General features: G+C 30.8%; 1 protein-coding gene and 1 long non-coding RNA gene across 2 annotated transcripts in view; both read left to right on the forward strand.

Annotated features, from left to right (window-relative positions):
- Nucleotides 1-3,083: 3,083 nt before the first annotated feature.
- LOC119645079 (voltage-dependent calcium channel type A subunit alpha-1-like) lies at nt 3,084-12,360 on the forward strand. Its single transcript, XM_038044959.1, has 2 exons — nt 3,084-3,318; nt 12,102-12,360. The coding sequence occupies exon 2, from the start codon at nt 12,103-12,105 to the stop codon at nt 12,358-12,360; it is 258 nt and encodes an 85-aa protein (XP_037900887.1). The 5' UTR covers nt 3,084-3,318; nt 12,102.
- Nucleotides 12,361-14,130: 1,770 nt separating this feature from the next.
- The window catches only part of LOC119645081, a 6,469-nt gene continuing 5,649 nt past the window's right edge, over nt 14,131-14,950 (forward strand). Inside the window, exon 1 of the long non-coding RNA XR_005248612.1 lies at nt 14,131-14,213. This is a non-coding gene — a long non-coding RNA (uncharacterized LOC119645081). The remainder of the gene's footprint in view (nt 14,214-14,950) is intronic.

The raw sequence follows: 14,950 nt of genomic DNA on the forward strand, positions 1-14,950 counted from the left end.
CATTAGGAAAAAATTGGAAAAACGAGAAATGTAAAATCTCTGTACACTTCTAATAGAATTGCTTTCAATATTGTAGTATTGAGTTATTTACAAAATCGAACTAGATAAGCAAACAACGAGGATGTTAGGAACATTTTTTGTCAAATTCTTCCTTTTATGAGAAATTTTTATGTGTATGCCGCAATAGAAATAAATCGAATGGAATGCTTGCAGGTAAAAATCTTATAGAGAACAAATTGTTCTTACTGACTAAGCAGGTAAAACAAAGTAGTGCATATGCGTTCTCATTCTTCTGTAGGTATTTTGAGCAATACTGCCCCACAATTTGTCTTTTTACTTACAAGTAATACACATTGCCGAGAACCGCCACATAATTTTTTCCTACAGTCTTCGCTTCTTCTAATCAAGCATTTGTCTTTTTCTTTTCAATTTCCGGCTTTTTGGCTGTTCTGGATTGTTAAGCGGCTCCTTTAGAGTTAAATAGCTGTGTTCAGCCCTTTCGAACGCCCCAAAACGTTCAATTTTAAATTTTCCATCTATTGTTTTCATTAGCTTTAAGCGATTCATTTGTTCGCTTCGTTTAGTTAGAAGTAGTTCTGTTTTTTTTCCGTCTCTAGGCTTTGGTTCCGGTTCAGTCTTCTTTTCGATTTTTTCTTCGACTTTTTCCGAATTTCTCTCACCGTGTTTCATTATCTCCAAGCGATCGCTTTCTTCTTCTCGTTTACGCATCAGGTCTGCTTCGTTTGTTGAAATTTCTATATCATCGTTACTGATAGGATCGCCTTCATCTAAGATAATTATTATAATCATCGTATCTTGTTCAATGTTTTCAACATTGTCATCTTTGTAATTGTAGACTTGTTTTGGTCCGGCTTTGCACATTTTCGCTTTCACTAAAAAAAAAAAAGAAAAGATTAACATTTTCTAGTTATATTATATATATTTAGTATACAGCTTAATTAATTTCAAAATTTTCATACGCAGGAAATTAATTGAATAAGATATTCCGTTAAATATTCCTCTTCTTTTTTTTTTTTGTTGCAATTTGTCTCTGCTTTTTCAGGTGTCTGCTCGTTTATATCGCACTATTCAAATGAAAATTTAATGAAATAAAATTTATGGAAAAATGAAAAAATTTGATAGCAAAGCATGGGTAAATCATTTTGAAATATTCCATTGAATTTTGTTTTGTTGTTTCTTAATGTGAATCAAACTGCAGTTCTTGTCATAATTTCACAATTATTGACTTTAATGCATGTTTAAAACGTGCCGTGATTGAATTTATGAACTGTAACAATCTACTGTGGCCAAGCAGACTGATAAAGACGATGGACACGTTTCAGTAGACTTATGGTATTTCAACAACAACTGATAGCTTAGCAAACGGGCAGATCTAAATCGACCCGAAATTTCTTGCTAGTAGAGAGTACAGTACACACATTGTTTATAGAATCTATGATGTGATGTTTCTTCTCCGGAAGGAGTAAGGCCTAAGTTTATTTCATCGCATCAATTGAAGTAAATTGTATAACAAATAATTTGTTAAATAAGCTTTCATTTAAGCGAATTAACAACTGAAAAATATATCGTATTATTTGAATATAGATGTAGGCTTCGAGTTTGTTTTTTTTTCCAAAATATATGTAAAACCCAAAAGGATGCGTCAGAGCCCCAATGGAGCATATATACATATATATATATGATTAGCGTGAAATTCCGATTTAATTTAACCATGTCCGTCCGTCTAACTGTCTGTGTGGTCTATGTTGTTGGCACTCTCCTAATCGTAAATATATATATTATCTGCCTAAAAATGATTATTGGTTGGTTATTAATGTTAGTAACAAGTATGTCATCAATAAAGTCGAATTTCATCAAAAAAAAAACATCACCTTCCAATTTATACACCTATTAATTAGCTTTAGATTTCAACTTTAGTGTCTGTGATCTACTTACTCGTACAACATCTAAGAATACGAATGAAACTTAGTTTTAGAATTTTAAAATTATTACTTAATGAGCGAAAGATAGTGATGTGGACACAATATTCGCGAGGAATATTTACTCTTTTCCCTCTGTTATGGTGTAAATAAATATTAACTATTCAGGCGAAAAGCGTTTTTTGTATTTCACTAAGCAAAACTCTTCATTAATTATTGTTAAATATTGAATAAAAAATTGGCAACAAAAATGTTGTTATAGAAAGTATTAAAAGAATCCTCCATCCACCTTAGTTCGATGCATATGTTTAAGAAGTTGACTTTAGCAGAACAAGTTTTTTAGTTGCAGCAAAATTTTCTTCCAAAAAACCAAGTCCTACATACATTCATAAATGTATTACAATTTCCGTCCGTTAAAAGTCATTAACGTTTAACGTGGACATGTCTTAAGTGCTTCAGTATTCAACACAGAGAACGAATATAGCTTTCTTGCTTACTTGTATACTTTAGATTGATATATCAGTTGAAACAAAACAAGATTCCATTGAATCTCCTTTAATTCATTTATTTGAGTTATTAAAAAGATATAAAAAATTAAATTTAATTAGACTATAATTTAATACTGCTCATGGGTCCAATAATAAATTTCTCGCAAAAAGTTAAGGCTTCGTATGAAATACTTATTACTGAATTAGCAGATCGGCTGCAACAACAAGTTCTTGGCCAACAGACAAGAATAGAAATGCAATTTTTATGTAAGTTTAAAAGCAAACAAAGGGCATATAATGTACATTCATTTTATACAGAATTCATATCAAGTCTTAAGAGTTTATTTTTCTCAAAGATTTTTTATAATAAAACATGATTTTTCTGATTAAACAGAAAATTGTTCAAATAATTGTAGCAAATATAAAAATTCTTGCTCAAATTCAACAATTCCTCAACAAATTAAAAAGAAACGTTCGTATGTGAAAAAAGAAACAACAAAAAAAAAAAAAAAAAAAAGAAGAGAAAACAAAAAGATATATATATATACGAAAAAAAAGATAAATAATAATAAAATAAGTAAATAAAAAAAAAATAAAGGAAAAATTTATAATAAAAATATGTGTTCATCTTTTTTTGTATGTAAAAAGAGAAAGTTAATATAACAATATTTTTCTATATAAATCTTATTAAGACACGCCTCTTTAAATCTAATATAAAAAGAAAAGATAAAGCATTTATGCTAAGATCACATTTTATAGTATATACGTAATGTATACTTTAAATATTTTATTATGTAAATCATGCCCAATAAGTGCAACTTTATTAAGCAACTGTTGAGCCATAGTTGACAAACGGTTTACAAGCGGATTATCTTCATTCAATTTGCAAGGTAAGTGATGCCTTCTCTGTAACATTATTATATAAATATATAAATTGTGTGATAGCAACAATAGTTTGTTTGCAAGTTTAACATTTCTCATAAAACATTTCTTAGAAATTCTAAAATATCCGGTTTATACATAAAGCAAGCTAAACAATTTATTATGGATGATACATAATAGGTTTTGTTCTTATATGCAGCACATAGAGTATATTGGCATTTTAAAATTTTCCCAAGTCATACAAATTAATATCGGGAGTAATATAAAATAATTTATATATATATAAATACATCATTCAATAAGAGAGTGAGTAAGTGAGGCCTTTAACGATAGCTAATGTCAACATTTTATGACAGTGACAATTATTTTTATAAAGATATGCAAAAAATTATTCTTCTCGTCAATTGCACGAATTCTGTCGCGCCTGTTATGCGTAATAAGAATAAAAATCTCATGCTATATTTTTTCATAGTATAGTTCAAAAATAATGAAAAAATCGCAAGAAACTTTCTCACTTTTCTAAAACTAATGGTTTATCTCTGTTTAGTCATCCCTGAGATGCTGCAATCTATGCCTGTTGAGCGATTTTAATCAAAATAGCATTTTGTTACTTTTGCAGTTCGTTATTCTGGGTACAGCGTTTACATTTTCACAGATGATAATCTCTATTATCAAATAATTATAATTTATTCAATCTAGTGTTGGATACAAAAAAAAAGTCATACATACCGAATATAATTCTGCGCATCTTATACCCACCTGCATTATCCAGAAGAAAGCTTCAGAGTTTCCTGAAAGTCTCTGAACATCATCAAAATTTAAAACAATTTGAGTATGTCCGTCTGTTCGATTGCCCGCCTCCTAACATAACCGCTTTTACGAAAACTGATCCTTTACATGGCAAAAAGGGAAAATTTTCAATATGTTAGGGTGAAGTAAAGTAACAGTAAATTGGCAAAGAGGTCAACCTTACCGAATTTGGACCACGTAGATCAATTTTTTGGATATCACCGCATGTAAGGATCCTGATGAAGAGTAAACTCTTCAGAAAACAGTTTAATTTTAAATATTTTCTGATGATAGTTGGCTCATACTAGAAATTTAATAAACAATGAATGGTAAATTATTTGAATCACATGCGTCTATTTTTTAGACCTCAAATGGGTCATTTAAGGGTATATCATGAAAAGCAAGCCATTTATATGGAGGGAAAGTCTAATTGCTTGTTTTTTATAATGAAAGCTGAACAATAATAAAATTTTTACAAAGTAATTTAAGTTTGCTACACTTTGATCATGTCGTATGAATACACGGATTGTAATGAAAAGTATCTTTTTCCATAAATGTGTAAGTTTTGATGGATTACTATAGAAGTGAGTGAATAACTGTACGAGTACTAGGCGAAGTGGCGTAGAGTATATAATGGTCAGCCTAGCCCGACAGTAATGTTCCTACTTGTTTAAAATGACGTTGCTGGATATAGAAAATTCGGTTGGCGTCGAATGTAGTTTTTGTGCTTGTTCTTACTTTGAAATGAAGAACTTCCATGTTAAAAGCTCCATGTCAATTATGCAAATTAGCTTGTTTGTGTGCAGTAATGGTTACCTCATTAAAAACAAATAAGAATAATTTGGCCGGGCAAGGCCCACTATTAGATATACTACATCACTTCTCTTCATAGAGACAATCATCTATTTTCGTAATAACACATTAAATATTATACGTTACTTGTGTATGTGAAAATGTACTTTTCACAAATCTCCTCATATATGAGGGCAATCAAAATGTCAACTAACATAGTTCAAATTTAACCACATCAATTTTCTTGTCAAAGATGTTACTAATTTCCATTTGACTGTTTTCCAAGAGAGCATCTTTATATGGATTTGTCTAAACGAAAGACCACTTTAATCCAAGCTTTATATCAAATTACTCTAATATTCATTATAACTCAGAAAATAGACTTACGTTGCTCCAATTTCGTAGGATTATTGTTTACGGTAGATTATTTGTATGGCCGGATTCTCATCAAGGTATATTAATAATTATAAAGATTTAGTTTCTATAGGAACGTTCATAGGGCAGGGGGCTTCAAAAATTAACCAATCCGATTCTAATTTTATTGTTCAGCTATTTTTGTCGCGAATTTCTGACGATTCATTAAAATAAGGCATTATATGGGGAGTGGTCGAAATACAAGTTCGATGCAAATCGTTTTAAATAGTGTTCGCCCTTGGGACAGGACCAAATTTTATCCAAATATCTCAAAAATACATGGACAGACACTAGAAGGACAGACAAGCTGGATAGTTTCAGAAAGTGATTCTGATCGCATTAGTCTAATAAAAAATGAGTCTATTTCAAGTTCTTCTGTCCGCACAAACTTAATATACCCTCTACGATAAACAGCAAACAAATAACAAAAAATGATGGATATGCCGCGAGCTATTTAAATTACGTTATTTGAAGGCACATTAAGGGAAGAACGCATAATTTTGTCAATGCATTTATGATTATTTTCGAATTTGGAATAATTTGGTGGGAAGAGCCGCATGTACTGAAATGATTAATAAAAATTTCGCTTTGTTTATTAATGCCAATATACTGCGGTACTTTCATATTTTTGGGTATATATTGGATTTTAATTTGCGGCCCAACAATGTAATTTACATCAAATGTCATTTAGATTTCATTTATACAAGTCTTTCTGCAAAACTTAATTTAACTCGATCCTGTTACATGTATTGTTTCGGACTATTTAGGTAATTAAAAAAAAAAAAAAAATTAAAAATTTATTAAATATTTCGGTGAAATGAATATTGTATCGTATGAAATTTCACGAGCACTTCAGCTACGTTGTATTAAAAAAAAAATTAAATTTATCTTATAAAAAAAAAAAACAAAACAAAAAAAAAAGAAAAAAACGTTAAAGCGCGTTTGCATTTGGTTTATGCTAAACTCTCGATGTTCAGTTTCGACCCGTACTGTACTGTGTATACGTTATTAACTTGAAGATTTGAATTTATGATACATTAATAATTTGCTATGGTTTCGTTATCGTTCATATTACAGACTAAGTAAAGCAATGATTGAATGTGTGTCTTTCATTCTACTTTTTATTTCAAAGTTCAAGCAAGTTACAATGAAATCATCATTTTTTCTTTTACCAACAGTAAAGTTTTAATTAAACATCAACTTATATATCGATGCGTTCATTGTCCTTTTATATTCTGTCACCAGTTAAAAGATAAATATTTGTTTGTGATATTCAGTGTAGATGTTTGTTGAAAAGTTTTCTTACAGTTTAATATTCTTTGTATTGTTTTATTTGTCCACTATTTTGTGCATTTTTTTTTTCTTGCTTTTGGCAATGATTTTTACTATTGTTAGTTTAAAGGACATTACTTAAGAAAGCGAGTACAATGGTTTCGGTATTTTCTTTGTAACGACCATAAATATGCTTTCAAGTTTTTACAATATCCCGAGCCGTTGAAGAGTTTTAACCGGCCTATCTGATCGATCTCTTATTACGAATAAATAAAAAATAAAAAACATGTAAAACATGTTGGGTAAGGACGACCATTAAATGCCCTAATGGATTAATTTTTGTTAAAATCCATATTAGGATAGGATTCGAAAAGTTGGCCGAGATGGTGGTCAAAATTTAATATAGTTCATCTTTCAATTGCTATTGTGATTTGATTCTCATCATCAAGCATTCAAAACCTATATCTTTTTGTCGTACGAATTTCAGTTATCGTTATATGAGAGCAGTTCAAAAATTGCCCCAGTTGATCGCAAGTTTTCATAGTAATTTGGAATGCCGAAACACTACTACTTAGTCTCTTATGTCGAGAAATTTTAAAAATTGCAATTTTTTCCGTATAACGATATATAATAGCGTTCGTCTTTGGATCAAAACTCTCAAAATTGCGACCTGTAGTTTGAACACAAAATACCTTGACAGACATCAGACGGACAGACGGACAGACGGACAGGTGGACAGACAGCCTTAGATGAATTCAGATTATAATTCTGAATCATTTGGTATAATAAAAGGTGGGCCTATTATAAGCCCTTCTGCTTGTTACATACGTCCGCCATAACTTAATATATCCTGCATCACGAGTGGTGTAGGGTACAAAAAGGAAAATATTAATAAATTTAGAATTTGTATTAATATTTGTCTTGAGAATTCAAAACGAAGTCACGAAGGCTAAATAATATCTTATATGGGGGAGAGAGCTCAAAACGTGAACTGACGCAGTCCATATTTAGCAAAATTAAATTAAGTGTTTGTCTCAAACATATTATTGATCTTCCCCCGTTTCCGTCATATGGCACGAAAGCCCTATTGCCCAATAAACATTAACTTTTTGTCAGAACTTTTAATTTGCGTGGTATACAAAAAAATCGATTTACGTGGTCTGACTTAGGTGCACCAAATTGTTATGTTTAATTGCTATTACGTACCAACTTCGTTTTTGTAGGAACCGTTATATGAAAAGGGATTGAAAAAATCGGCCCACCTAATTCAAATTACTTACATTAGTTTAGAATGCTCAGTGCGTTTTATTTTTAAAAATTTGTAAGACTCTATTTTGTTTTCCTATCACGACTTTTTCAACATTATGGCGTTACAAGTATAACGAATGAAAACATCTCTAAAATTGCGAACTGTGAGTTGAACAAATATATACATACCAGACATCTGGAGACAAATCGGGTGACAGCTGGACAAATAGGAAGATAGGCAGACTGACAGAAAAATTTAAATCGATTCGGGAAGTCATTAAGACTGCAGTTTATCTTAGATCTTCCTAAGTATTAAACGTACACCCCCCCCCCTAACAACCCGAATAAAGCCTGTACGTGAAACTGCATAGGTTATACAAAGTGAATAACATTCTGATTATTAAAAAATGATGGCCTCAGTATGACATTTCCGATTCATTCATAAAGTCTAATACCAGATGGATCTCTGAAGAACAATTGCTAGTGATACTAGATAAGGACTTTAAGTTACGCGTTCCGCACTGCGAAACTGTCAGAATATGTAGCAGCAGAGTAGTGGAAAAGCTTGCACGAATCACTTCTCAACACACTCGATTATTTCTTTAAAATAAATAAATGATAAAAAAAGCGAAAAGAAAATAAAAATAAATCAATTAGAGACAAACAAAAAATTGTAGAGATATAAAGAGCTTTGCTCTAAATTAAAAAAAAAAAAAAACAAAATTTCAATTAATTTTTTAAAGCCAAAAGAACTCTGTAGGAATGCTCTTATGTTTCCCTCGATCAATGTGGGTGGCCGAGTATGCAAAGGATCTTGACTAACAACTCGATGATTGTGGATTCAAATCGTCAATAAAAGCGGATAGCGGATAGATGCTAATGCTTAGTGTTAGAATTGATTTCTCTGACTAAATAAATTAATATAATAATATGTTTCCCTCGATATTTTTGTGTCGACTAAATATAACGCTTTTCTTATATCTTCTGTTTGGACGATAGGTATCGAAAATTCGTTTCAAAACGATTATGATTTCACTTTTTTTGCTAACACTCTTACGTACTTTTTACATGTTTTGCTAATAGAAATTTTTAAGCACAACGACGAATGATATTAAATATGAAAAGCTTTTTCATATTTATTTGAAAATTAAACGAATATTTTAGGTTTTATTAAACTTTTGTTTTCTTTTCCTTTCATCAGCCGTAGCGTCTGCTATTTGCTTTCATATGCGTTTGTATGCCTTTGCACATTTTTATACATTTGTACATTTTTATACATCATATACACATATATACATAGGTGTACCATTAATACACAGACAATATCAACGATTTTGTTAGTATTGTACTCGTGCGAGTGCGAGTGTGTACGTAAGGCTCTTGAGTGAAATCCTTATTTAGAGGAACGTGATTAAAAAAATTGTGAGCGTCCGGTCGCGGAGAGCGGGGTGGGGGGAGGAGCGGCGGGAGGGGGGGGGGGGGTAGAGGAAAAGAAATGAAACAAAAACTGCATCCGGTTAGTTATGATTGTATTATGGCGAAAATGAACGCTGCATTCGAACACAACACCATAAACTCGATAATAATATTTTTAGCTAGAAATAAATGGAGTTATAAATGAAATGAAAGCACTTCGCGTTTTATATATTTGTATGTTATAATTTTATAATTCATTTACGTATGAAGAAAAAGTATGTCAATTAATTTTTTCTCTAATTAAGATTAGAAACTACGTAAGCGTAATAACTAAATTATTATTATTATTATTATATTTTTTATTTCTTCTTAAAGTTTTCTTATTTTGACATTTTGAAAAATTATTTGAAATTTAGAAAAGTAAATAAATGAAAGAAATGAAACCATATATATTCAAAGTATTTTTAGCGGGTTTTTTTTTTTTTTTTCGTTGATTCTTTTCTCGACGTCATATATTAACGGCAGCATACCTTCTACCTGTCATCTGCTTCCCAAAAAATATGACTTATAGGCATCAAATACTCAAGTACAGTTTTGTATGCGATGAAAATTTCGATATTCAATCCATAGGCATTAAATTAAAGCATTTTGGAAATTATTTTTTTTAAATTACATTTTACTGCATCAGCACTTAGTTAGTGCGACAATATACTCTAAGAACATTCTTTCTTAAGTCATTTGTAATGTACTAGATTTTAATTATTTTATGTTAGTGCCCGCTAATGTTGGATCTGGGAGTTTTTCATGTGAGCGGTTTTCATTTCATCTGCAATTTTGTTGATAGATTAAACGTTGACAAAAATAAAAAAGCTCATGACAGATTGCATTCATTGTTATCATTAACTAATTTTTTGTTATGTTAAAAATGGTCTTATAGAACTTTCAAAGAAAACGGTTCACATTTGTAGAAGACGAACAAAAAAAAAAAAAAAAAGCATCTGATGCTTAGCGTATACGTTCTTGCTATATATAGAGAACTTGAAGAACTTTTGACGGCATCAAGATTTATTACGGGCAGCAAAGCGAATGAAGAAGAAAAACTTTTTTAAAATTTGCAGGTAATAACAACGAGCCTCTTAGTTGACCGCTATATTTACCACCTTGTTTGTCAAAATAAAATTGATTGAGAAAAAAGAAAGAAAATAAACGTCTTACTCTCTGAGGGGAAACTTGGACAGGCTTGAAGAACCGGAAGGAAATTACAATCGATTTAGATCAAGGCTTTTTGACAAGTAAATTGGATGATCGAATTTTTGACCGAACGTATGCTAGCTTAGAACGCCAATAAATAGATAACGCAACAGAGTAGAGAACACGGTACGAACATAAGAATTTACATCAAATTGATTACAAAAACAAATTCCAACCAATAACTAAAAGAAACTTCAAAATAAATTTTAAGCTAAAGCTACTGCAAAATAATATTAATAATAATAATAATAGTGATAATAATAATAATAATAGCAATACAAGAAAATAATCTATCTTTGACTTTTTAGAGCGTGTTTTAATTGCGTTGATAGAATCCGTTAACAAATCAAAGCGGTAATAATGTGATCTTGTTATAGAGGTTACATAGCAAGCAAAACGGACTAAACAGTAGATAATTAGTATGGCAATCAGACAGTGTAAAAAGTGTTGTGAAGACTGATTCGGAACTGGTGAGTTGTTGAAAATCAATAAATAAGGGAAGAATTTGTTTCTATTCGTTTCCAGTAGTTTAATTAGTAACGATTTTTAATTTCTCTTTAGTTTTTCCAAATCAAAGTCTTCATTATTATTAGGTGCTTGCATGTATTTTGATCATTTTTTTCAAATGAGAAAAGCTGGCACAATATATATTTTTGTCAAAATATTTTCCATCATTTTCTACAAGTTTTTTTTTCCATCTTTTTGATAACATGGCGATACCGCGTCAAAGGAAGAATGCAAATTGAAACGTTCCCTGATCATCGTCTGCATACACTGAATAAGTCAATAATACTAAATGGAAGACTATTACACTATGTGAAGAAAAGTCAAAATTATCGAATTTAACCGTTGTGTAAATTGATACTTCGCATCACTTTGTCATTCTTACCAATAGATATCGCTGATTAAAATACATGCAAGAACTTATTACTCTTCTCTTCGCATATATTAAACTTTACGTGCAAAGTCAAATTTTAAATGTGTTATCAACGTTTTTTTTTTTCACTGACCAACATATCTTGTGTGCGAACAGTCAGTTGAGGATTTAAAAAAAAGCAAAAGACTTGACCGTATTTTTTTTATATATAACTGCATTGATCAAATCTATAAATCTAATTACAACACAGTGCATGAGTTACGTAGGCTTACGTTTAACGAATCTATAAGCTAATATAGATTTGTATCCTTACCCCAATCCCTGTTTATATGGAAATCAACTGAATAAACTAAAGACATAAAATTTTTGGTTTTACGGAAGATTCAATGCTCTTTCTACCCACTACTATTCATTTTGCTTGTACTATTCAGAAAGATATATTAAACATTAGCCCCAGATTTAGAATCGACCTTTCATTTTGTCTTGTTTTAGTTAATGGATCCAATTTAAGAATGATTAAGGGAACTTGTGAGTTGTGTATGCAGAGCTACTAACAAATTGTGGCTCAATTTTTGTTGAAAATGTTGCCTAAAACTTTTTCAAACTTCGAAAGTGCTGTTTATGCACGCCCCAAAATTTTTAAGATAATAAGATTGCGCGAAGATTATAATTTTCCTAACGTTTCCTCTATATGTCAATATATTAATGGCTTTCATATAAATTGTTTTGCAGAATGTTGGGTGGTGTGGCTGGTCGACATATGTCGAATCGTCGTCGAGGCTCATCGCCTATGGTGCGCTTAAGTGCTGGTCTGCCGGTAGCCAGCAGCTTAGACGGCAGCGGAAGTATAGGGGGTGAAAGTGGTCCTGCGGGAATAAATGCCCAATATGCACCGAAAATACCACCGAGACGTCGACGGGCCGTTACAACCAGTGATTATAAGAGTTGTGCTCTTATACAAACGCGGCTTAAACTGGGTGATATTATGTAAGTATAAATAATTTTATAAGCGATAACTGTGAGTATATTATAGAGAGTGCATATTATAAAATAGTTCAGAAGAAGAATGTAGTCACCAAAGTCTGGCTTTAAGCCGTGACTTTTCTGATTATTCAAAATTTGAAACTCAATCGCACATCGCAAAATCCCAATATTCCTTTAATAAAGGTACAAAATGTCCAATTACGAAAGTGACGAAATATTGTACTGCAATCCTAATGCTATCGAATTGTCATCTCTAACGTTATGAAACTATAACCTCTAATGCCATTAATCTGTAATCTCTATGATATCAAACTGCAATCTCTAATGATATCACAATGTAATCTCTAATGCTATCATATAGTAGTCTGTAATACAATCAAACCGTTCTCTCCAATGCTACCAAACTGTGGGCTCTAATGCTACAAAACTGTAATCTCTTAGCCTATCAAACTGTAACCTCTGTGAAATGTCAACCAATCACGCAAATATATTCATGTTATTCTCACTTCATTTTCACGTAAGACTTGATTGAAAACAGTGAACAAATAGCAGGTGTTTCCTGTCATTTTGTGCAAATTGCGTAGTAAATGGAATTACGTGGTGAAGATATTTCTATTGTAAATTGTTTTCAATGTGATGTATCGAACGTGTACGGCAATTCATAGATCGGAACTTGCCAGAGCGTTCAAGTCTAAAAAGTAAAGAGTGCACTGTAAAGTGCAGCTGCAAGTATGATTTTTGATAATGATCGGGATTTATCGAATTTTAGTCAAATTGCAAGACATTTCTGCACATGTGTTGACATGTCTGATTTCAACAAAGTATCAAATTTTTGAAAATGAACCTATCGACGGACTATTTTTTTTTTTTTTTTTTTTTTTACATTTATTATATCAATAAGCGAAGGCAATAGTGAATTATCGGCGTTAAAGTAAATTGAAAGCATTGGATTGTTACTCCTTTGGTAGCCCTAGAGTTATTATATGCCGTAATTCAAGGAGTGCAAATAGATTTCAACGCGAAGCTGTAAAGCTTTGCAGGCTCTTTAATAGTGAGAATGTTATCTTTTAGCAACACTGGAACGTTAAATAAAAGAAAAGCTTTAAAATAGTAAAGTAAATCTACATGAAAAAAGTTATAGCTAAGACAACAACCAAATTGAAATTTCTCGAAAAATTTAAACAAAAATTTGTTAATACCAATATATTAAGTTAACTTTAACTAAGTTAATTTAAAAATGATTGAAATTCGTTAATGCTCTCATTACATATTATTTATTAATTTATCAATGCTTTTGCAATGTTGCTATGAGGTTTTCATAATTCTCATATTTGACATTTGCCAGTTGAAAGTGTAAACATTTGATGCGATAAGGGTTCATTTAACTATTTCTACGTTTTTTTATATAGATTTTTGGGGTTGGTTTCGCTACAAATTTAAATGGAAGACAACAACAGTTATAAGCTTTAATGATAAAGAGACAACCATATAATGTTTGACCGTCTAGAATCAGAGATATATTTATTATATATATATATATATATATATATATATATGTATATTAGATATATATTTGGCCCATTTACTCTAAATGGTAGCGATTTAATTTAAAACCGTTATTGCAACTAGGGTTGTTTCTCTCATCTTTTTGACATATGCTGCATACCATAAGCATATAGGTGAGTTTAAATTTGTATGTCTAATTGTGTGAAGAATTTTGTATTCGTATGCGTATATATATATGTCTGTTCTGTGTAAAATACATTGTGACCAAGTTTAAGTGTAAGGTTCGTTGAATTTTTCCCCTAAATGGTTAGACAAAATCGCTGGTAGCTCTGTGAAAAAATTGAGAAATAATTGGTAAAATTGTGTTAAATGATAAAAACTATCTAAATAAAAACAACTAAAAGTGTACTTAAACAAAATTATTGTGAATATTATTGTTTTTTATGAATTTCGAAACGAAAAATTCAAATTGAAGAAGAAAAAAAAAAATTTTTTTTTTGTTCGTAACAGCGTGATTGAAAAATTTTTCTTGTCACACGGAAAATTCAATACACATGTAGTGGATTTCTGGGTCAGGGGGCTGCGGCTAAATAAACTTAAAAGAAGAAGCACTGTGCAAAGCGTACGCAAGCGGGTGTGCGCGGCATAATAAATTTGAGGGAAAATCCTTATACCTACATGAAATCTATGAGGAAAAAAAAAAAAAAGCAAAAAAGAAAATTATTATGGGAAAAAAGTTTTCGAAAAAGTGGAGCAAGTGTGAAAATTTAATATTTTAACAATGAATACTCACTAATAACAGCCAATGCGAATTTATTGAAAAGAAAATCAAATCAAATTGAAAGGACGATGGGACGGAAATAATGTTCTAATTAGATATATAGCGCAAATGTTTAGAGCATGTACGTTAAAGATTTCAATTTACAATGAATGTAAAAATGCTGAAGATCCCCAGGACAAAATTTTTGTAAAAGTTGTGCTTCTTGCCTACACCCTCACGGAATACATACAAAACTAATTATATATATATATATATATATAAAATATATATATATAATATATATATATATATATATATATATATGTATATG

Source organism: Glossina fuscipes, unplaced genomic scaffold (genome assembly GCF_014805625.2).
Source record: "Glossina fuscipes isolate IAEA_lab_2018 unplaced genomic scaffold, Yale_Gfus_2 0, whole genome shotgun sequence".
NCBI classification, from domain to species: domain Eukaryota; kingdom Metazoa; phylum Arthropoda; class Insecta; order Diptera; family Glossinidae; genus Glossina; species Glossina fuscipes.